The sequence below is a fragment of the Typha latifolia genome, chromosome 4 (assembly GCF_019914945.1).
Source record: "Typha latifolia isolate L0001 chromosome 4, TyphaL0001v2, whole genome shotgun sequence".
In the NCBI taxonomy this organism is placed as follows: Eukaryota; Viridiplantae; Streptophyta; class Magnoliopsida; order Poales; family Typhaceae; genus Typha; species Typha latifolia.
In genome coordinates, this window is record NC_133089.1 from 12,364,364 (window position 1) to 12,387,507 (window position 23,144).

General features: G+C 35.5%; 1 protein-coding gene across 2 annotated transcripts in view; it reads left to right on the top strand.

Annotated features, from left to right (window-relative positions):
* The window catches only part of LOC140786599 (probable protein S-acyltransferase 23), a 32,579-nt gene extending 13,026 nt beyond the window's left edge, over positions 1 to 19,553 (top strand). Inside the window, exons 8-13 of one of the 2 annotated variants that reach the window (XR_012108671.1) lie at positions 12,310 to 12,370; positions 13,488 to 13,565; positions 13,828 to 13,926; positions 14,137 to 14,215; positions 14,297 to 14,455; positions 18,915 to 19,553. Coding sequence is in view for 1 of the 2 variants with exons in the window: in XM_073135145.1 (XP_072991246.1) it covers positions 12,310 to 12,370; positions 13,488 to 13,565; positions 13,828 to 13,926; positions 14,137 to 14,215; positions 14,307 to 14,455; positions 18,915 to 19,103 (655 nt within the window). In the remaining variant the exon portion in view is untranslated. The remainder of the gene's footprint in view (positions 1 to 12,309; positions 12,371 to 13,487; positions 13,566 to 13,827; positions 13,927 to 14,136; positions 14,216 to 14,296; positions 14,456 to 18,914) is intronic. The other variant, XM_073135145.1, reaches the window with a different exon arrangement.
* The last annotated feature ends 3,591 nt before the right edge of the window (positions 19,554 to 23,144 follow it).

Sequence of the window (23,144 nt, forward strand, 5' to 3'; positions counted from 1 at the left end):
GCTGTATGACTTGCGTTTGAGGAGGATAATAACCAGCATTTGGATCTTGTGCCTGAGAATACTGAGGATACTGAGGATAATAACTAGCATATGGATCTTGTGATGGCTCCAAACAATAAATACTCGATGTACCATAATCATAGGAATCAAAATGCATCTCATGACAACGTCGCTGATATGTATATATATCGTCAGTTTCTCTGTCTTCACTTCTTATACCTCCTTGACTTTCCTCAACAAATGTAGATGGAACGATCTCACCACCATATGTATCATCAGGACTATGACTAGTACTAGTAGGTATACTATCTCTCATTGCTGAATGACTCATACCAATCTCTGCCCTCGTCGTGGTCTCTCCTAATATTTAATCTAACCATGGTTATCTCTGTCATCTAATAACCTGTCCTCTATTTCTCTGATCCATGGAGTCACGGGGTCTTCTTCATCAAAAACATGATTTAAATTAATTAATTGTTTATTTTCTGTCTTTCTTCTTAAATTTCTCTCCCTTAATCTCATATTATAATGACAAAAAACTAACTTCTCCAATCTTTCCATTGTCAATCAGTTGCATGTTTTTGTGTGGATTAAGGAGAAAGTAGTTCAATTTCTTTCACATTGTGATCAAAACACAGTTTGACTTAAAATCTTCTTTGCTATTGGCGTCAAATTTGGTGCGTCCTTCCATCCATAGATAGACCACCATTCAGCTTGAGTGTTATTAGATATAGCTGCAACAACTTTAGCAGTATTGAATTGCCCAGCTCTCGATCTATATCTCTCCATCTGAAATCAGAAATATATTATTAGCTTATTGATTATATTGAAACAAATAATAATAAAATTATTTAATTGAATCATAACTCACTTCTTTTATCGCACAGGATTTGTTTATGAATATCGGGCTCAAGTTTGTTGATTATCTTTCTAACCCCCAACAAGACTTCACTATCATTATTGACATTTTTTAAGAATTGAAATCTTTGATTAAGAAAATACCCTGTAGAAATTTAAAATTTGTAAGCATTCAAATTTTTAAATATTCATAAATAAAAGTAAATTAGTAAATTAAAACTTAAAACTTAAAAGCATGCCTACCGGTAGCGTGTATATCTCTATGTAGTTGTTTGTTCTATCTAGAATCAATCATCTTCTACCACTTCCTATAACTTTGGTCAACATTTTTTTTATTGATTCTTTAGCTATGTCTATTGCCTCATATAAGAAACCCATCTCAGACCTGTTATCATTATTGACATTTTTAGAGAATTGAAATCTTAGATTAAGAAAATACCCTGTAGAAATTTAAAATTTGTAAGCATTCAAATTTTAAAATATTCATAAATAAAAGTAAATTAAAACTTAAAACTCAAAAACATGCTTACTTGCAGCGTGTATATCTCTATGTAGTTGTTTGTTCCATCTAGAATCAATCATCTTCCACCACTTCCTATAACTTTGACCCACATTTTTTTTATTAATTCTTTAGCTATGTCCATTGCCTCATATAAGAAATCCATCTCAGACTTGTCATCACTATCTACAAGTCCTAATACTTTGACAAGAGGCTCAAATACTGCGCTGGCAATTGTAATATTATTCCAAAATGTATTTCCAAGGGCTATATTTTTCAAAGTTTCACCTAAAGATTTATCTTTAAATTTCATATTCTTAATTTTTATAGACCACTCCTGTGATGTAAACATCCGCATAATATTATCCTTGTAGCGCATGATGCTCTCCAAGGCTAAAAAGTGAGTGACAAATCTAGTGACTCCCGGTTTGATGATCTCCCTACCACCAGTCATTTGCCTTAGTAAATTAAGATCCCAACCATGGTTATATATAAAATTTGTTAGCCACTGACCTTCACGTATGACCATGTCAATTTCAGGCTTTTTTGCAATATCCTCTAACATCAGATCAATACAATGTGCAACACATGGTGTCCAATATAAATGAGGTATTTTAATCATCAGTAAATTTTCAGCAGCTTTATAATTTGCCCCATTATCAATAACCACTTGGACTACTCTTTTTGCACCGATTTTTTGTACCACCTCATCCATCAATTGACAAATATAATCTGTATTTTTGAAATGAGCAGTAGCATCCACAGAATTCAAAAATATTGTCCCCATGCCAGAGTACACTAAGAAATTAATTATATTTCTTCTGTTTTGTGTACTCCACCCATCACACATCAGTGTACAACTAAATTCATCCCAATACCGTTTAAATGTCTCAATATAAGTATGAAGTTCATCTACCTCTGAGTCAAGATATTTAGTAGCAATATCATTTGAACTATGAGAGGGAACACCAGGCCCTACTGATTGTATAGCATATACTATAGTGTGATAGTAAGGGCTATCAACTACATTGAAAGAAATATGGTTGTAGAAAATAAATTTAGAGATAGCTCTACCAATGTGTTTTTTTACATTTTTAATTCCTTTGAAAGCTGTCTTGATGGAAGCCTGTGTACGACCCTATTTTTCTGAAGATATGTATTCATTGGTCCAATATTTTCAGACTCTGCTGTAACACCAGGAGTCCTATAGGTAGAACTGCTGCCCCCATATTCTCTCTCTCCTCATATATTAACTGATCTAAATCTCTGAAAGTTACTACCAGTGCTTCTTCTCATCTCTTCATCTTCTCTATGCATATTTCTGCTCTCTTTTATTGCATTCCTCATCTGTCTCTCCTCCTCATCCTCTTCACTTTGCTCACTGCTATCATCATCAATGTGTACAGGATTATGCATTAATTCTTCACGAATTATTGACTCTCTTTGTTGTGCAGATTATTTATTCTTCTTTTTGCCAATTAAATGAGCCAACATCTGCTTTCTAACTTCCAAGGACACTTGAGTGCAAGCTGCTACATTTTCTTGTCTTCCAGCTAAATGTTATTTCAAATGACTGACACCACCACTCATTTTCTTTCCACACCAGTTGCATTTAACACGTCTTTTATCTTGCCCAATAGTGTTGCAATGTTGCCACCCAATGTCAGTATCATATGACTTCTTTTGGAGTCATTAATATTTTAACTCTGCAACTAAAAAACATAAACAAAAATCAAAATAAAATATAAAATAATTTAGAATTTATGAGGCATAACTGCATAAGCAGCATCAGGTGGTGGTGCTGCTGCTGCAGCAGAGAAGTCTCTACTACAGCAGGTGCTGGTGCGCAGCAGCACCTACTGTAGGTGCAGCTGTTGCACAATGAAAAAAAAAAAACTTACCTAAGGTCGCCGAAGATCGAGGTCGTCGAATCTTCGTCGGAAAACGTCGCTGGAGGTTGAAGTCATCGGAGATCTACTCACTACTCAGTCGCCGGTGAGAAAGAGAGTAAGAGACCCGTGAGAAAGAGAGAAAGAAAGAAAAGAAAGAAAAGAGAGAAAGAGAGAAAAAAAGAAAAGAGAGAGAGAAAAGGGAGAGAGGCAAGTTGGGGGGGGGGGGGGACATCAATTATTGATGTCCCCCGGGTCGGATCCGACCCGTTCCCACCCGTTTCGGTCGGGATCGGCCGAAACTGCCGAAACCCCAGCCAAAACCAGCAAACCTGCTAGTTTCGGCTGGGATCCGTTTTGGCCGATCCCACTCGGGATCGGCCGAAACTGGAAACCATGTTTTGTACTATAACAACATACATTCAGATGCTATTCTATGATCTCCAGCTTCTGTTGGTGGAAAATTATGTAGGAAAATTACTATAGCACTTCTCTTTCTTAGGAATTCCAAAGACACCAACTTTTTTTCTTGTCTAAAATTTTGATGACTTTACATCTTCTTTTAACTTTATGGTACTCCAACAAACACACAACCTTAACTTCCCCTATCATGGTGGTAAAATTTTTTTCTGTAGCTTTACTGCAGGACAACTCCATGATGTTTTTTTAGGCATGATCTTGGTGCCTAATTATTTTATCCTTATCTTAGATAGCTTACATTGTACTGGATTTAATTTCATGTGCAATATGTATCCTTAAAGGTGCGGTGGTGCTTCACTGGTGAGTTCTAATATTTAGTTGGTTGAAGGCTAAATTAAAAGCGGACTGATCTATCATCTATAACACTTGTGATTATAGAAGCAGGAGAATTGGCTCCATGCATAAATTGATGGACCTTAAGAATTAGGATGACCATACTGTGACAACAAAGGGACTATCGTAATTTGTATGTGCAAGCAACAAGGTTACATTAGTCAAAAATTGGAAAACCAAGGTTTATAATTCTATTTGCCAACTGACCGTAGAGATATCATAACAAATCTCTTTGCTTATTTTACTTTCATTAGGTTTTCAGGTCCACCTTCTAGAAGGCTGAAAGCCAGTTGGTAGTTAATCACAAAAAATGTTACTATCTGGGCCGTTTCAAATCTGAATTGTGCCTTCCTGACCCCATCTTATTGGGTGGTAGGGCTTCACTGCTGGTTGATCAATTGAGTGCTTTTTTTATAAACCTGGATTAGATCATTAATTGAACTGACTGACCTATCAATTGGTTGACTGACCAGTATGGATCAGCTGGTATAATTTGGTTGGAAAAGAATTGTGGGGAACCACTCAACTTGCTAATTCATCCAAAGAATTGGCGAACTGGTTTGATTCTTGTACCTAACCACTTTGTAGGTGCTAGCTTCTTTCCTCCTCCCCTCTGACTTTTCTTGGAGTCTACTGCACTCACTGAACTTCAATTTCTAGTTTTTCATAAATTCTAACATAAGACCTCCTTTGGACTTGTGGTGCAAGTCGATCAATAAAATTTGTCTCGACTCTTGAAAGCCCTATTAATTTTGGCTAACGATATACTTACTTACTTGCACATATGCATGTTCATCCTCACATGATGCCATTTTGAGAGTAGGACTCATAGATAAATGATGCATCTTAGTATCAACTATGAAGAGTTTTGGAGGCTATACTTATGGCACATACATAGTATTGTGAAAGCCCATGATGTTCAATAGTTTTCATTACATCCTTTGAAGTCTCCTATTATGCTCTATTCTAATTCTCTCCACCTGGCACGTGTGTCATTGCTGTCATGACTCGAAAGCGAAATCGGCCTTATACTTCAATACGCTTGAGATACACGAAGCATTAACTAATATTTTGTAAGTCCATAATTACAAAAATTAATGTAAAAATCTGACTTTGATAAATTTAATCCAATAATAATAAAATAAACAATGTCACCACTTCTATGCCTCTTATCAACTGAACTAATAGATAATTTAAACATAAAGATTAAAAGAACTAAAAAGTAAAAAGGGTAGATGCTAAGTGGAGGTGAGGTCCCGATGCATCTCGCTCAGTCGCCAAGTTGATCAGTTGTTGAAATATTAGAAGGAAAAATCCTATGAGCCAATAATTATAGCTCAGTGAGTGAAATCCACTCAAAAACTAAATAAATCCGAATTCATAAATAGAAGTAGTACTATATCTAAGTCCAACAATATAAAAATGATAATTTTACTAAGCATGCTTATAGTAATAATAACGGTACAAATAATGATACTAAATTTTTCTTAATAATGATAATGATATTTGTCCCAATTAGGTCAATCCCTTGTGGATCCACATCAACTAGAAGTCATCTCGAGATAGTGCTTAGATCTTTTCCTCATAGTTGATCTGATTAGGGTCACCAGTAGGTGTCACTATATGATAAATGTACCATGTCTTTTTCACTAACCATTGAGAGAGATTAGAGTTACCTTAGAAAGTCTTTCAATCTAACTTGAGACTGTTTTCTAACCTTGCCATATTCACCTAAGAAAGTCACCGTAGTGATGTAAAATAGAACTTTTCTCTGGACTTCCAAGTAAATTTGAGTCACCATAGAAAGTCGCAAGCGATCAATATCGGGACTGTTCTCTAAGTCATACCTAATATCAGTTATATTTTTTCACTAATATTCTTGTTTATTAATTGTTATTTGCATGAAGTATAGCTATACATTGAATCATATATTTTGCACACATAAATATAATAATTAAATTTACACACAGGAATACATAATCTGACAAAAAACATGAAATATAATACGAATAAATATATGGGTGAATTCACTCACCTGAGTCTAGATAAGACAATTAAAATTTCTAACCTCTAGTCCATATGCTAAATTTAGCTACCTTTAGATAATAAAGAAATAACATAATTTTAAATTCCTAATAAAATTTCTGAATTTTACAACTAAATAAATGACTAAAATGGGTTGATTTAAGCCCATTGAATTGGGCTACGCTATATGGACTAATTTAAGCCCAAAAAGATTGGGCTGGGTAAATGGGCTAATTTAAGTCCAAAATGATTCGGTTGAGCTATAGTTGGCTTGCAGCCCACCCAGAATCCAATTAAATGGATTAGGCTAAAGGCCCAATCCTTAACACTATTTGGGTTGGGACTGCTAGATCCAAAATCCAAACCCAAACCCATATTTGAGTTGGTTGACTCAGGCTAAGCCTATGCTTAACTTCATCTCCTTCCTTGAGGAGACCAATGAGAGAGACAGAGAGAGAATCACCAGTGATCGCCACGATCAAAGGTCCCATTTATCACTGTCAAGACCCGAGATAGGAATTATGATCGGCCATGCACCTCAATATGCTTGAGATACACGAAGCCTTACTAATACTTCCTAAGTGTACAATAACAAGAATAAATAAACGAAGAAGATCTGCTTTATTAAATTTAAACTAATTGTGATAATTATAAAACAATGTCATTATTTTTGAGTCTCTAAACAAAATAAATTTAACATTTAATCTAAAGCATAGAATCTAAAAGAGCGGAAAGGTAAATAGATGGGTCCTAAGTGGAGGTGGGGTCCGGGTACGTCTCGCTCAGTCACCATGCTAACTATTATCTGAGATAACAAAAAAAAGATAAAAGAAATCCATGAGCCAACCACTATAGCTCAGTGAGTGGAATCCACTCGAAAACTAAATAAATTCTAAAATTTATTAGTGTTGAATAAAACCTAAGATCAACGATATACATAACAATTTGCAATATGCATGCTCTTTAAATAATGACAATGATGACAAGAGAGTCATAATTTGTAACCTTACACAGTTTCAACATATTAACATCTTTCCAATATTTATATTGTCATTTGTCTCAATGGGTCTATACCCTGTAGATTCACATCAACTAGAAGTCACCTCGAGATGACGCTCGGGACTTTCTTCATAACAGATTCGGTTAGGGTCATCAGATGGTATCACTATGTGATCAACACACCCTGTCTTTTCCACTAACCGTTGAAAGAGATTAGAGTCACCTAGGAAATTTCTCAATCTTCGTAGGACTGTTTCCTAACCCCACTAGAGTCACCTAAGAAAGTCACCGCAGTGATATGATTTAGGGCTTTCCTCTGAATTTTCAGATAGACTTGAGTCACCACGAAAAACCGCAAGCGATCTATATCGGGACTGCTCTCTAAGTCGTACCAATACTAGTTTCATTTTTTTTTTCACTAAAATTGAATATTTGCGCAAGATATAGCGATGCACTGAGTATAATGATTAAATGCACACAGAAAATATAACAATTAAATTTGTACACAGTAAATTACATGGTCTGATAAGGGTACAAAATATAATAAAAATAAATATGTGAGTGAACCTACTCACCTGAGTCTAGGCAAGACAACTGAAATCTCAAATCTCTCGCTCACATGCTAAAAATCACCACCTTTAATAATAAATAATAATAAAAATTTTAATTTAAATAATATCAATATTTCTAAAATTTAAAAACTAAAAAGAACTAAGATGGGTTAAATTATCCATTGGATTGGGCTGGGCTACTGCTGGTTCGGCCCACTCCAAAAAACTAATCGGCCCAGCCAAAACAATGGACTGGGCTACGAGCTAACCCGCAGCCCACGCAATTTAAGTGGTTCCGGTCGGGTCTTTGGATCCGAAATCCAAACCCAAACTCGAACCCGAAACTCATAAGAAAAGGGTTGGCTTAGGTTAAACTCGAGCCCAACCAAATCCTTCCCTTCCCGCGACCGACGCGAGGAAGAGAAGAATTGAGGGAGAGAGTGATCGCCGGCGACCCCACCGGCGATGGTTCAACGACCACACCTCAAGCCCCTCGACTCTCTCTCGCGACTTTGCTGTCCTCACGAGGTGGAGGAGAACACACCATAGACGGTCGACTCAATAGCCGACGACGACTAGAGCCATGAGGGCTCCAAAGGCGAACACCCACAACACGAGACCAACGACAAGAGGCTTCCAGTGGAGGAGAGACAGCGACCCGAAGCTGCCGACCAGCATGAGTCGCTGGCGAAGCCAAAATCTCACAAATTAGATATTTCTATTTTAACATATTAAATTGAAATTAAGGTTGAGGGGTGAGAGAGGGCTTACCAAGGAGTCACGTGGTGGTCTCCGATGGCTCTGGTGGCACTCCGGCAGGCTGATTCCACAGCATGACTCCGATGGTGAGAAAGAAGAAAACGAAAGAGAAGAAGAAAAGAGAAAATGCATGGGGGGGGGGGTGTTTCAGAGAGAGAGAAAATTAGGGTTTAATTTATAGATTAAAAAAATCCAAATCTAATTTGATTCGGATTCGGCGAGATCTCCGCTGCATCTCGTCGCGTGCCGGGAGAGGGAGAGGGAGGGGGTTGCACGTGTAGAGCACGTGCACCCTCCTCTCTCAACCCATTTTTTTTCGGTTCTCACAGTCACTGCCATGACCTTGTGACCTCATAGGAGTTTAGGGTTTTATTTATAGGGAATCCAAATTTGATTTTGATTTTGATTCGATCAAAACACTCATGATTGCCTCATCGGGTGCTGGAGAGGGAGAGGGTGAAGGGTGAAGGGTGCGCATGTGAAATGCACGTGTGCCCCAACAGATTGTTTTTTTATTTTTTATTATCAGTTCTTACAATTTCAGTCTTGACTGGATCACTTTTTTATGACGTTGCCTTTTGGTCTACTCTACCCTAGTGGAATTATAGAAAGATTTTTGTTATCTTAGGGAAGCTTGGGACAGCCTTAAAATGATGCTTTTTGTGGTCTAGGTGCTAGGATATCAAAGGGACATTGAGATGCCTAGGTGCTACATGGATGCCCCAAATTCAAGGCGGCCAAAAATAAAATAGAGAAATCATGTGCAAGAAAAAAAAATCTGATTTCTATAAAGTAAGAAATTTTACTTGAACTAAGAAAATCATACGTCAATGACGTGTTTGGTTGCAGAAAAGTGAGGGAAGTAAAATTGGTAGTTTTAGGCATGGTTAGCAGGATCGACTTGATCCTAATCCTATCTCTTTCTTCTCACTCTCTCTCTTTTTTTTACACTCTTTCTTTTTCTTTTTCATTTTCTCTCTTTTCCATATAGCCATTATTTCTCTTATAGAGAGATCTAGTTCCGGTGAACTCCGGCGATGCAGATCTAACTCTGGCAAACTTCGATATATAACTTTTTAATTTATTTCTTTATATTTCTCTAAGTTTTTTTATTTCTTTCACTCTCTTTTTCCTCTCTTTTCTTTTTTGGTTAGTTTTCTTCTACTCGCTCTTTCTCTCTAATCTCTTCTTTTTAGTTTTTTCACTGCACTATAGTTTTTTTCTTTATTTTCTTATTTTTTAATTTTTCTTAATTTTTAGAAATTTTTCTGTATTTTTAAATAATATTTAGAATTTACATACTTAAAAAGTCTGATTCGATCTAGGCAATCGATATGGCCGATGTGTTAGAAAGGTCGATCCCGATCTCGATCCTGATTTTTCATACTTTGGTTTTAAGAATTGCCTCACCTTTTATTCTTTGGTTTTAGAAAGTGAGTTGGAAAATAACTCATTCGACTTCCCCTAAGGGTGTATTTAGTTGCTAGAAAGTAGAGTTTAGTGAAATGACCCACCTCTCAAGGAAGGAGATTAAAAAGAAAAGGTGGAGCTACTTTTAATAAGTAAGAAAGTTACTTATTTAATTTTATTTTCTATAACTAAATATTAAAAGTAGAGAAGTTTTTGAAAATAATTATTTTCTTTCCTCCACTTTCTAGCAACTAAATATCCCCTAAACTATAAGACTTTTATATTTTTAGCCAAATCCATTCAAAGTTTTTCCTACATGTATACCTTTCTAATATGTCTTATTACATCTATATCCTTCTAAAATTAATATTTATATTTATCTCTTTTTAAAACCCTCGGTTTTTCACATGGATACCTATTAGTTTTTTTTTTTTTAAATACCCTCAAACTTAATTAATCATTAATAATTCATCAACTTGACTTAAGAGACAAAAATACCCTTTTATTTTTTACACATTCATTTTATTTAATAATATTTATGTCTTTTATATTGTATTGTAAGTACTAAAGATTTTAACTTATATTTTTTTAAAATTAACTTATAGGGAATCTATGTAAAAACTATAACTTTTAAAGGATATATACACGCAAATACAAAATTAAAAGGGTATGCATCATAGTTCCCAGTTTCGGCCGATCTCGATCGGCTGGGTTATCAATCGATCCCACCCAAAACTGGTGGGATTCGGCCCCACTCCTCTATCTGCCTTTCTCTCTCTTTTCTTTCTTTCTCTCCTTTTCTCTCTCTTTTTTTCTTTTTTCTCACTTCTTCCACCGGCGATCGAGTAGATCTTCGGCAACATTCTCCGACAAAGATCTGACAACCTCGCCTCCGATGACCTTGGATGAATTTATTTATTATTATTTTTAGTTTTTAATTCCTCTCATTCCCTCTCTATTTCTCTTTCTGCACCGAGTAGATCTGACGACCTCTACTGTTGCTGCTGCGGTAAAGCAGCAGCACCAGTTGCTGAGAGCCTAGAGAGAGAGGGGAAGAAGTAAAGAAAAAATGGGAACCTTGTCTATTTGGGTAATTTTTGAGGAAGTTTTAAATTTTGAGAGAGGGGAGGGGAGAGAGAGAGAGCTCGATATTCATCAAAATTTGAATTTTAAGTAAGTTAATATACTTTTTAAGTTTTTAGGCTTCATATGTGAGTAATTTTTATTTTCTTATTTTCCTTTCATTTTTCTAAATTTTTAGAAACTTTTCTGCATTTTTAAATAATATTTTAAATTTTACGTAATTAAAAAATAGTCTGATATGATACGAGTAGCCGATACGACCGATACTGCTGATATGTGCCGATATGTATTGTTTTTCTGGACGGCCGATACTGATCTCGATCCTAATACTAGAAACCTTGGTATGCATATAGGTAAAGAACTTTAAAGGGGTATAAATGCAAACAAATCTTTTTATTTTAGTTTTGATGTTCTAACTTTCATTTTTCATCTTTCTCAACTAAACAATAGAGAGTAAAAGGCTAACAGTTCCCTCTCTGTCTTACCAACATTGGGAAGTAATGAGATTTTGAAGTAAGTTTCCTAGAAACTTCCACTTCCCAAAATCAGTTGAATTCCCTCACTTCCTACAACCAAACACATCGTATTAGGATCCATCACTATGGCAACACCTTATTACTTTCAAAATTAAATGATGAAAAAAGGGGGATGCATAGTTATGCTGGTTTTTGGTGGCGCTTACTCCTTTGGTCGTCCTAAATGGTGCCTAGGTGGCTCACATAAGACCAAAACAATGGTTTGAGTTTCTTCAGGAGTTGAGATAAATGATTTGGCTCATTATGAAATGTAATTGTGGGAGACACGAATTAGAGGTAGCACTTGTGGAATTTAAATTTGTGGAAAAGTTGATTGAGATGGCTTGAATAACATGTCCAACAAAGACCAATTGTGCATCAGTGTCGAGGAGTGACTTTTGTAAGAAGATGGTGCCTTGAGAGAGAAGGAATACACCTTTTGATTTAAGAGATAACAACAAAGAAAGACATGATAGTACTTGGTTCAACAGAGAATTGGGAAAAAAGATCTCAACAGAAAAAAATGGATCCACTAACCGTGCTAAAATAATTGGGGCTAAAGGCATGGTGGCGGGTGCTGTTCTCTTTTTTTCATTACATTGGCAGGTGCAGCTTGTCCCCATCTTTTGACGGAAAAAGTGAGTTTAGTAATAGAAAAATATTTCAGATGGAGACATGGTGTGTCTGTTTGTGTGTGTTGTTGGCACATACCAATGTTTAAGTGCTACTTAGCCAATTGTGTCTTCTGAGTTTTGACAGTGGAAAGTTCTGAAAAGGCCGGTAGTATCTTTTTCATGCTGCCCTCAAGCTGCTGATGTTACAATGAAATACATGTGGTGGTTTGATATGTTTTCATGTATGCTCTCTTTTCATTATGCAACTGTACTCATATATTGGTTTATTTACAGCAAGGATCCGGGCTATATCCAATCAAATACTGGAGTATCTCTGAGGCCTGTGGGTGCAGAGGTATGTGCTGAATCTTTATTTGCTTCTAGCAAATTCTTATGATATCTCAAATGGAAATGTACTGAAACTTTTAAGAATCTCTGAAAATTCACATTACTAATCCTTCTCTCATGGATATGGAAGTTGACAATGAACTCAAGAGCAAGTTCATATGCTGATACTGTCTTATATGTTTGTGCCCATATGAAGTAACGGACCATTCTTCGGGGTCAGGCACAAATTTGATTCTTTGCCTACCTTTTCTTGTCACTGAATAAATTTTACAACATTCTAGTGAATTTGTTATGTTAATTTTTGAAGTTGGTTATATTAGTTTCACAGGGAGCTGGGATAGCGGTAAAAATACAACAATTTTTGAAGTTATCCAGCTTTAGATGCTGTGTTGTCAGATATGTTTTAACAAGTTTTCAAGCATGAGAGTTGAGATTCTTGCCTTGTTGATGCTGCTCAAGTTTCTTTTGTTATTTCCTAACAAATTATATTACTAACGATGTTTAAGAAAGGTGTTTGCCTAATATATTGTTGCTGCTACTTCGTATACCAAGTTTATATAATTTTTTTTTTCAAAAAATGTCTTGCAGCTGGACTAATTTTTAGTAGATAGACTATGCAAAACTAAATCTAGTGGTTTTGGAAGGTGAGCTTGGAATGTTTTACTTTTTATTATATTTTTCTAACTTGGAAAGAGTTCAAATTGTCATAGAATTTTAAATTGCTTCTTGTCTCATATTTCTAACTTCGAGTATTTGCCTTGAAGTTCGATTACCTATCCTATACTATTTGATAAATTGACTATGTTCTTATAAAAGAGGGAGTCCTAGTACACAAATCATATTGGCAGCCTTACTCTCATTTTCAAAGAGGATGTTTCCATCACTTGAACTCATGGCTTCTTGGATCCAAAGGGAAAAACTAAACATCGCACTAATGATGCCATCAACAGCTTCTATTTTGATTATTTCTTTAAATTAATATGCATTTTCACTTGACTTTATTTTCAACTGAATGATTGATTATTCATCAGCTGTATTTGACATGACTGTTACACTTTTGACTTAAATATACTTTTGTTATTTTTGTCTGCAATTAGCTCATTATTCAGCACTTCATTTTACAGGATCCTTTACTAGACATTGATCTTAACAATTCTTCTGTTTGGAGGGGGAACTGGTCTCAACTCTGTCCTACCTGCAAGGTATTTGCAACATTTCTTTATAATAAATAAGGATTAGGTAGGGAAAATTATGTAGGAGTACTGTCAGAGGTAGACCAATTAGCGTTGGAGTTTTTTTCTTTTTCTTTTCTTCGTAAGTAACATGTTGGGTAATTAGGCTAATCTTCTGATAATACACTGGACATTTACTGGTCCTTGCATGCTTTTGTTTGTTAAGATAGTTCTACTGAAAATCACGGCAAAGGATTTATTGAAGTTTCTCCAATATTACTCTTCTCATCAGATAATCCGTCCTGTGCGTTCCAAACATTGTCCTACTTGTAAGCATTGTGTGGAGCAGTTTGATCATCATTGCCCATGGATATCTAACTGCGTTGGAAAGGTAGTAATTTATTTTATGGCTTAATTTCAATAAGACACTTGGATTTTTTTGAAGTCCATGGAATATGTGAGGACTTTTGGTTGTGGCAGGAAAGATATCACAAGGTATCTCTGTTTACTATTATTCCTGGTTTAGTGGCATCCATGCTCCTATTTGATGGTAGTGTATTGCAACTTTTCCGTTTTAATCTTTTTGTGGTTTTATTTGCAGAGAAATAAGTGGGACTTCTTTGTATTAATTTGTATGGGAACACTGACAACATCTATTGGTGCTGTCGTTGCATTATATAGTGAGTACTTTAAAGTTGGTCTGAACTAAAATGCCAGTCCATTATCCAGAATTTACACATTAACAATGACTAACTTTGTAGTTAACAACAGGGATTTGGACAGAACCTGTGATGGTTCCATCTTCTGAGACATGGCTTCATTACATGGTGACCAATTTCCCTGGGGCTGCAGTATTTCTTTTTTTGGATGTTTTCTTGCTATCTGGGTCTTTAATCCTGACAACCGCACAGGCATCACAGGTAATAGTTTCTAGGAAGTTCTATTGTTAAGCTGACTCTGCAACTGGTAGTCTGCCTACTCAAATTTTACTTGGTTATAGATTAAAAATTGATTTCTTTGAAGGCTACTAGTTATTTGGGTGATGTTATAATTCCTGGAACAGGTACCTGAGGTTAACTAGGTCTCAAAATGTTTCTTGAGAATAGTATAATGCATGTCTGCTCTGTTTAACCAGCTTCCTTATCATGTATGTTGAATGGTCTTCCTTTTAATAACTGGATCTATTTCAATAATTCTTTTATTCTTAGCAACAATACTCAGGCCCTGTTTCATTGAAATTTAAAAACTTGGTAATCTTCCACTAAGATTAACCACAACGAAACAAAACAAAACAATTACAATAAGACTAGGCCTATTACACCCACCTCAAGTGAAGTTAAACATCACTAACATCCACAACCTGAGAGAGCATTCACCAACCAAGCATATAACCAAAACCTTACCACAGATATATGTCAAAAATTAAAACAAACACCATAATTGTATCACAAGATTCATAAGATGTTGAAATTATCTAGAAGACACCATCCAGGATCAGCATCACTCTTCCAAGTCCACGACCACCTGAGGTTCCTGAGTCAACCAGCCGGCTTTCTTCATTATCTCCTCTCCTTGGATCTTTGCCCAGTAGAAAAACAAGATAGTCACCTTATGTTAAAAAACTTTATAAATTCACACACAATTATTAAAAATTTGATTATTCCTTTTCAGCCACAAACTTCACAAGAAGGCAGTAAGACAAATAAGCCACCATTTTTTCTTCTCTTTTTTCAATTGTAGATTCATTTTGAACTAATCATTCACATGTTTATTATGCTTCTTTATATCAAAGTTTCTTTTCATTTGCCTCAGCAATTGGCTCCCAAACTTACACCTTAAGAAAAGATGATCTATCGACTCATTTTGAGAGCAGAACACACAAGTTGAGCTGCCAATTCACCCTGGTTTCATGAAATTATCTCTAGTTAATACTTTGTTATTACATGTTAACCATAAGAAAGCTTTTAACTTTTAGAGGAATTTTCATCTGCCAGATTTTAGCCAAATCCGTTGTAATACTTCCTCCATTATTAAGAAATCAATATAAAGATTTCATAGTAAAGATTCCACTTTTCTTAAACTTTCAAACAACTCTATCATTCTCATTACTCTCTTGATCACAATTACCAAACACAAAATCAACTAGTTGCTCTTCCTCCGTTAGCATATGCTCTGACAATATCTTGCAGTATTGTAGATTCCAACTCCTCCAATCAAGCCACACATTCTGCACAATATCCTCTTCATCCCAAACTCAATTAAATAGTTTAGGAAATCTGGTAGCAGAGAGCATTCTCCAATCCAGATATCTTTTTAGAACTTATCCTCTTGCCATTGTGAGCTTCCCAAATATCTTCTTAGCTTATCAATTCTCTTGCGCACCCAAACAGGTATATTAGAGAAAGATGAGAAATATAGGAACAACACTCAAAACTGAGTTGATAAGTGTAATACAATCACCCAAGTACAACAATTTTCCTTTCCACCCAGCGAGTCTTTTCTCCACTTTCTCAATCACAGGGAGTCAATCTTTTTTCCTCAGTTTGCTATCATGTAAAGGAAGTCCTAAATATTTTATCAGTAATTCCTCAACTTTACAATTTAACAAAGCTGCTAGGTCATTCCTTTTTTTCTATGTTATTTTCCAAATAAATTAATGAATTCTTTTCAAAGTTTATCTTTATACCAAATACAGTTTCAAAACCATAGAGCAAGAACTTTAAAACCATTACATCTCTACTGTCAGCCATCAAAAATAGCAAAATATCAGCGTACTAAAGGTGAATGATATCCTTCTCACAAACATCAGTCCCTAAATCAGTAATCAACCCATATTGCTTAGCTTTGTTCAGCATTCTATTTAAATCATCCGCAATCAAGACAAAAAAATAAGGAGATAATGGATCTCCTTGTCTCAACATTTTTTTACATTTAAAGTATTTTTCCAGCTCAACGTTTAAAATCACAACAAAAGACCCAGTGGTAATAGATTGTGTGACCCAAGCAATCCATTTTTATAGAAAATCCGTCCATTTGAGAATATCAGCCAAAAAATCCCATTCCACTTTATCATAAACCTTCTCAAAGTCCAGTTTCAATATAATTCACTCAGTCTTTTGCTTTAACTCCAAAAATTATTTCATGAGCACTAAGCATGCTATCAAACATTATATCTCCCTTTAATGAAGCACTTCAATAGTCTGATGAAGGCACTCTGGTAATCTGTAATCAACTCATTAATCACTTGACAAATCTGCTAGTTAGAACTTTAGTAATCATCTTATAGTTGCAATTCAACAAGCTAATAGGTCTAAAGTTCTCCACTCTATCAGTCATACTCTTCTTAGGAATCAGGCAAATCATAGCATAGGCTGAAAGCATTCTCTTTCATAAAAAGTAGTGAACAACTCTAAGATTTCCCTCTTAATAATGTCCCAAAAATGATGAAAAAGTTTCATACCAAAACCATCTAGCCTAGGAGTATTATTCTCAGCCATATTAAAAACAGTCTGATGAATCTCCTCTTCATTGAAAGGAGCAACTAAAAGCTCAACTTTATCCAGCCTCGATTTATCCTGCTCCCAAATTTCCTCAGTCATAGTTTATCTCCAAGTAATTATAGTCCCAAATAGTTGTTTATAATAGTTAGTGATATGTTCACTAATCTTACTCTGATCCATAGACTGCTCCCTCTCAATCTGAATTGGAAATATGTTATTCCTTCTTTTCCTCCCATTAGCCACTTTATGGAATGAGGTATTAAGATCTGCTGTAGTCAACCATAATTGCCTAGACTTCTGCTGCCACTTCATCTTCTTCACTTTATACAACTGATATAATTATAATACAACATTCTCTCTAACCTGCGCTTTATGATTCAATTTTCTACTCTCATCCAACAAGTCAAGCTGGTTCACAGTCTAAAGCAAAGTGTTTTTTTTAGCCTAATCCTCTTTCTTTAAGTTCTTACTCCAACCTCTTATGCTTTGTCTTAATTTTTTGATCTTTTCAGTCCACACTTTAATTGAAGAAGCCCCCATAGTTTTTCAAGACCACCATTTCTTCACCAGATCATCAAACTCTACTTTGCAAAACCAAAAATGTTCCAGCTTGAAAGGATGAGATTTGAGCCCCACTGCCCTTGTATCAACTAGCAAACACACATGATCAGAATAAATCCTTGGTAAAGTCTTAACCATTGTCAATGGATAAAGTTTCTCTCAATCAGTTGAAGCAAAAACTCTATCCAAAAGAGCAAATACTGGGTCCTCTCTCATATTAGTCCAAGAAAACCTTCTTCTAGAAAGTTTCAACTCAAGGACTTCCAAATTACTGATACCTGTATTGAAAATTCTCCTCTCTTTAGTGCTAGATTTTTGTCCTTTCCTATCTCTTTCAAAATTGGTGGCATTAAAATCACCATCTAGCAGCCAATAATTTCTACCCTAATTTTTAATATCTTTAAGCTCATCCCAAAGAATTTCTTTATCCCTCCACTCATGAGGGCCATACACATTGGTTAGGGTCCACTTAACCTAGCTATCTCTGGCATGAGTTCCTTTCTTCCAATCCAATGTTGTTAATTTATCATTATTAACACCAATGAGAATTCCCTCAGGTGCACCTGGTGAAGGTAAATAGGACCAGCATTTGATCCTACCTCCTCCCGTAGTCATTAGCATCCTATCTTTACAATTTTCAAATTTAGTTTCTTGAATGCAAACAAAATCCAAGTCCTTATGAACAATTAACTCTTTTTTATACTATTCCCATACTCCCATACCTTTTGATAATCCAGAAACTAATTCAATACTTTTAATTATTTTGATGTAACATTCTGTTTTAGCTTCTATTATTTGACATAAACTGATACACTAAATAGAGATGAACGCAGAAGAAGGGTCCAAATAACGGTCCCCAAATAGTTCGGAATAAGGGCTTGCTTTTGTTGTGGTTCTTGTTGTTGTTGTTAGTGTATTTTAGTCCATGGTTGTCTATTGTGTGGACCTAGTTTTGTGATGGCAATCCCTAGAAGACCATTTTTCCTGTATGGTGTATTGTCATTGGCTCATGCAAGCAAGAAACCTCGTGTTTCTGTCCTACCTCTTTTTCTTCTTTTTTTCTGATCAACAATCCATAGACCAAGTGTGCCATCATGTCTGTTATTTGGTCTATGGGATAGAAATTCAAAATATACCTATATTTGTTCTTCATAAACTAGATATTTTTTTTTAGTAAAAGGTTGGTAGTTAATAAAATGTCAAAGTAGAACAAGCACTTGGAATATGAAAAGATTGTGGAGATTAAATGGCTGTTGTAACCTCTGGCTAGCAAGTTTTGCTTGTCTCCTAAATCCCTGTATCCTTTTGTAACTTGCAGATAGCACAGAACATCACTACTAACGAGTTGGCAAATTCTGCTCGCTACACTTATCTTCAAGGGCCGGATGGTCGTTTCCGAAATCCTTATAACCGTGGTTGTCGTCGGAATTGTACAGATTTCTTGGTTCAGGGCTATAGCAATGATGAAGAAATTGCTTGGCCATCCCTTCAGCAAATAATGCAGTAGAATTATGGGTTTTCCAATTCTCCGTCTATCACTTTGAGCTCCTTTCTCTAGATGTGTTACTTTGACAGTCGTTCATTTAAGGTTTACACCCCAAGGTTAATGAACCATATATTGATGACCATAGTTGTCCAAATGTGGTTCAACTGGATGTTTGCTGGTTTATATATGAAGGCGAAGCTCCCTGGACCACATATGATCGGACCATGATGCATTTCAATTACAATTGACGGTTTTAACTTATCGTGTGATGTAGAAAATGAATGTACTTACGATTGCAGTATTTTATTTAAATATCTATGTATCGATGTAGAGTGAAGGAAAACTCTATCTCATGCACCATTTCATTTTGGCGGAACAGAATAAGAAACTTGTACAGCAGCCTGCATAGAATTGAATGTCAAACTGAACTGTTTTAGAGTGAATTATCATTTTTTTGTGTTCTTATTTCAAGCAGCATGAGGGTTACAATTAGGGGGTGTGAGTCAGCCTGAGTATGAGAGAGCTGGCTCAAGCTTAGACTCGGTTCGTTTGCATAAAACAAACCATGTTTGTTTGATTTATGCTTGACTCCAAGTTTCACGCAGCTCTAGTCATTGAGCCAAGCCTGAGCTGTTTATTTATTTTGACAATAAACTATCTAGGGAGGGAATATTTCTGTTTGTTATTTTTATATTCTCAACCTATCCAACAGTGCAAAAGGAAAAGCTATCGGTTTAGTAAGGCTGTCAAAATAATTTAGCTTGATTAATTATATCAAGCTTGAAATTAATTTCAAGCAGCACTTGAGAATAGGCTGGCTCAGTAAGGCTCGATTTACATTTATTACTATATGTTATAAATTATAAACAAGTTTAAATTTGATTGTGTTTGATTCAATCTTCATTTAAGTCAAGATTGATGCAAGCTTGAATTAGGATTGAATATGCTCATCAAGCAGCTTGAAATATGCTCGATCTGGGCTTGAGTTCAAAATAAGCTTGAATTGAATCTAATATCTTGAGTTAGGTCAGAAACTAGTTTCAATCTCAGCTTAAACAAAGCTTGGCTCAATACGGCTACCTACTCGTATTAACACTTCTTTTTCCATTTCAAATAGGAGTCAATGGTTAATATGAATTCCATGTGGTGCTCTGTTATTTGGTCCCAGTTCCATATCCCAATACAATCTTAGAGATAATGGGGATAGGATTTCCCTTTATCTCACCTTTCTTTTCTTTAATCCCACAATTAAGTGGCCCAAAATAAACAAACATTATATGAATCATTACATCTCTTTCACTCTCCAGAGATAAATTTTGAGCAAACTGGAGAGTGAAAAAAATTCTAAGAAATTTTGTGGATCAAAGCCAATGTTAGATGCATCACTTTTGGATTCGCTACAAGATTCCAAATGTAGTCTTATGAGGTCACAATTAGTTACTGCACAATTGGAATCTTTTCAACAGTTGGAAGAAAGCCTCACCATTCCTTTAGTCTAAATCCGTACAGTTTGGAATGGTGATATAGAAACTATTTAATGCTAACAGATATGTGACTATGAAATGAAGATATTACTACCAAAAGATAGCTTTCTTTAGATGGAATAAAACAAGAGGAAGATTGTATAAATTAATGTAGCAAACAATTTTGATATGAGTTTAATAAGAAGATTAGTTTTCTAGTAGAGTTGGTAAGTATTATTTTCTCGTGACTAAGAAGGTCATGAGATCGAAGCCCTCATTTGTGACCTAGCAATTATATTAATTCCACACTTATGAAGGAATCTTATTGACTTAGTACGCGCTAATCCCTATCATAATGAATAATTAATCATAGTCAAGATAGACGATAACTCATCCTTCTGGCCAGATCTCAACAAAAAGATCGGTCTATCATCATCACTTACTCCTTTAATTGCACTAATGCTCTTTTTTAATGGATTATATTATAAATGTCTATGACCAATAGCTTGGTCCATAATATTCCAACACTCAACTGAAATTATTATAATCCTAGTCTCCAATCTTTCCGGAATCACAGCTTTCTTAGTGTAGATTTCTTTCATTTTCTTTTCTCTTTTTCAAACTGACATGTGAAACCCACGTCGAGAATGACGTAAATCTACTCGGTAGAGTTAGAGAATATTTAAGAACAAATTAGTGGCAATTATTTTTTTAAAAAAAAGTTAGGTAAAATATATTATCTCGGAAAGTGAGAATAAAAAGTATAGATATGTGAAACATCTATGTACAATAAATCTAAAATATACGGGGGAACAAGTTCAAATTAGAAAGAAGAAAAAAGTTTGAGACTTACTGAGAGCAGTTGACTAATTGGCAGGGCGGTTTGCCTCTCAAAAAAAGTGATTTAAGGAGTGGATAGATAGAGCGTGAATCAACACTTGAGGTTCGATTTGATAATGGTAAAGGGCAAATAATGCAATTTTGCTTTGAGGATGGCCTTTTTTAGGAACACAGTCTCACCGTGTACTAAGTTATACAACACCCCAACAAAGATGGGTTTATCAGAGTGATTGTAGTAGATAAACCCAAAACTTTCTCGAGAGGAAGAGCAATTTTTTTTTTCTTTCGATTTTCGACCCAGTAGTAGATTTGTGTAGGTTTTGAACCACCATAGCCATAGTTTTGTAGAATAGCTTATTAGGGGGGAAGCATAATACTGATTAAAAACTTAATCATTTTAATTTTCCTACATGTTTCATAAACCAGTTGCAATAATATACCGAATGAACGAAGATAATTACCTCTTTGGTGAGTCCCCCCCCCCCACTAGGTGAGTTTAAACCTGAATGATAATCGTAGATGTGTTTCTAAGGTGGTCCAAAAAATATCAACCTTAGGGCAACATATTAGGAGATGTTTTAAATCCTCAGCCGTCACACAATTAGGGCAAGATGCCAAATTAGGCAAGTTAAAGAAATGGAGCCTAGCATTAAAGGCAGTTGGCCCCATTGGACCTTCCAAATTTTAATTTTAATTTCCAAAGGATCTTCTAGAAAGTTATTGTAGGCCAACTTATCGCTAAATCCAAACTCAACCAAGAAATTTGATATGGAAGATGAACAAGATAACCCAGAAGTGTTATAGATCCAAATCCAATTATCTGAAACAAGAGAAGAAGGGACGGAGTAATAAAAAAAGTTACAATAACTAGAATGTTGCCAAAATAGCGTCGCAACTTATGGATATCCCAATCATTGTCCCTAAAAAATTAGACAACCTTCTTATGACCTAGAGAAAGCGACGTATTGATAAAAGAGGGCTTAAAAATAATAGGGTGGGAGAAAATTTAAGGGTCTTCAAGCACAAACCATAGATCGACCGTCCCTTATGATCTTAAGTAACCTCCTTTAAAGATGGCTAGAGAATCATGAAATTGCTTAATTATAGATTACAATTTTTATTTTCGTTTGCTGTCGCCCTAAGCTTGTGTTACGGGAGACAAGGCCATACTTAGAAAGTATGAGCATAGCCCACAACTTATCGAGATTCATAAGTAGGTCCATCGTCCTCTTCCTAGAAAAGCTTATCCTATAGACATGGAGGTGGTGGATCTCCGACCTATCTAAAATCTTAGGCAACTGACGCTAGGGGATGGTCTCTTTATTAGACTCACCTTTACCCCATGAAAAGAAATTAGTAGTCTGATTAAGCTAATCCAATATAGCCAGAGGAATAGAGGAGCTACTCAGTAAGTAGGTCGGGTGAGAATAGTAGACTTCATAAGAGTAGAGCGACCAACTTGTGAAAGGGTGACCCCCTGCCACCAATAAAATTTATATAGGACTCAGCTCTATAGATTGACAAACTAAGAAACTCTAGGGCTGAGAGGGTTGAGTAGAGAGACTAAGGTAACTAAAAAGATATGACCCTTGTTTAAAGCCAAGACACCTAGCAATGTTATGGCTCAAAATGGGGCCGGCCCAACAAGGAAGGTAAGAAGCCAAATTTAGTCGATTTATATGTTGTTAGCAGTAGATATTTATCAGAAATACAATCCAAGGTATCACAGTTAATAGTATTTGTCTTAGTTATAATTAAA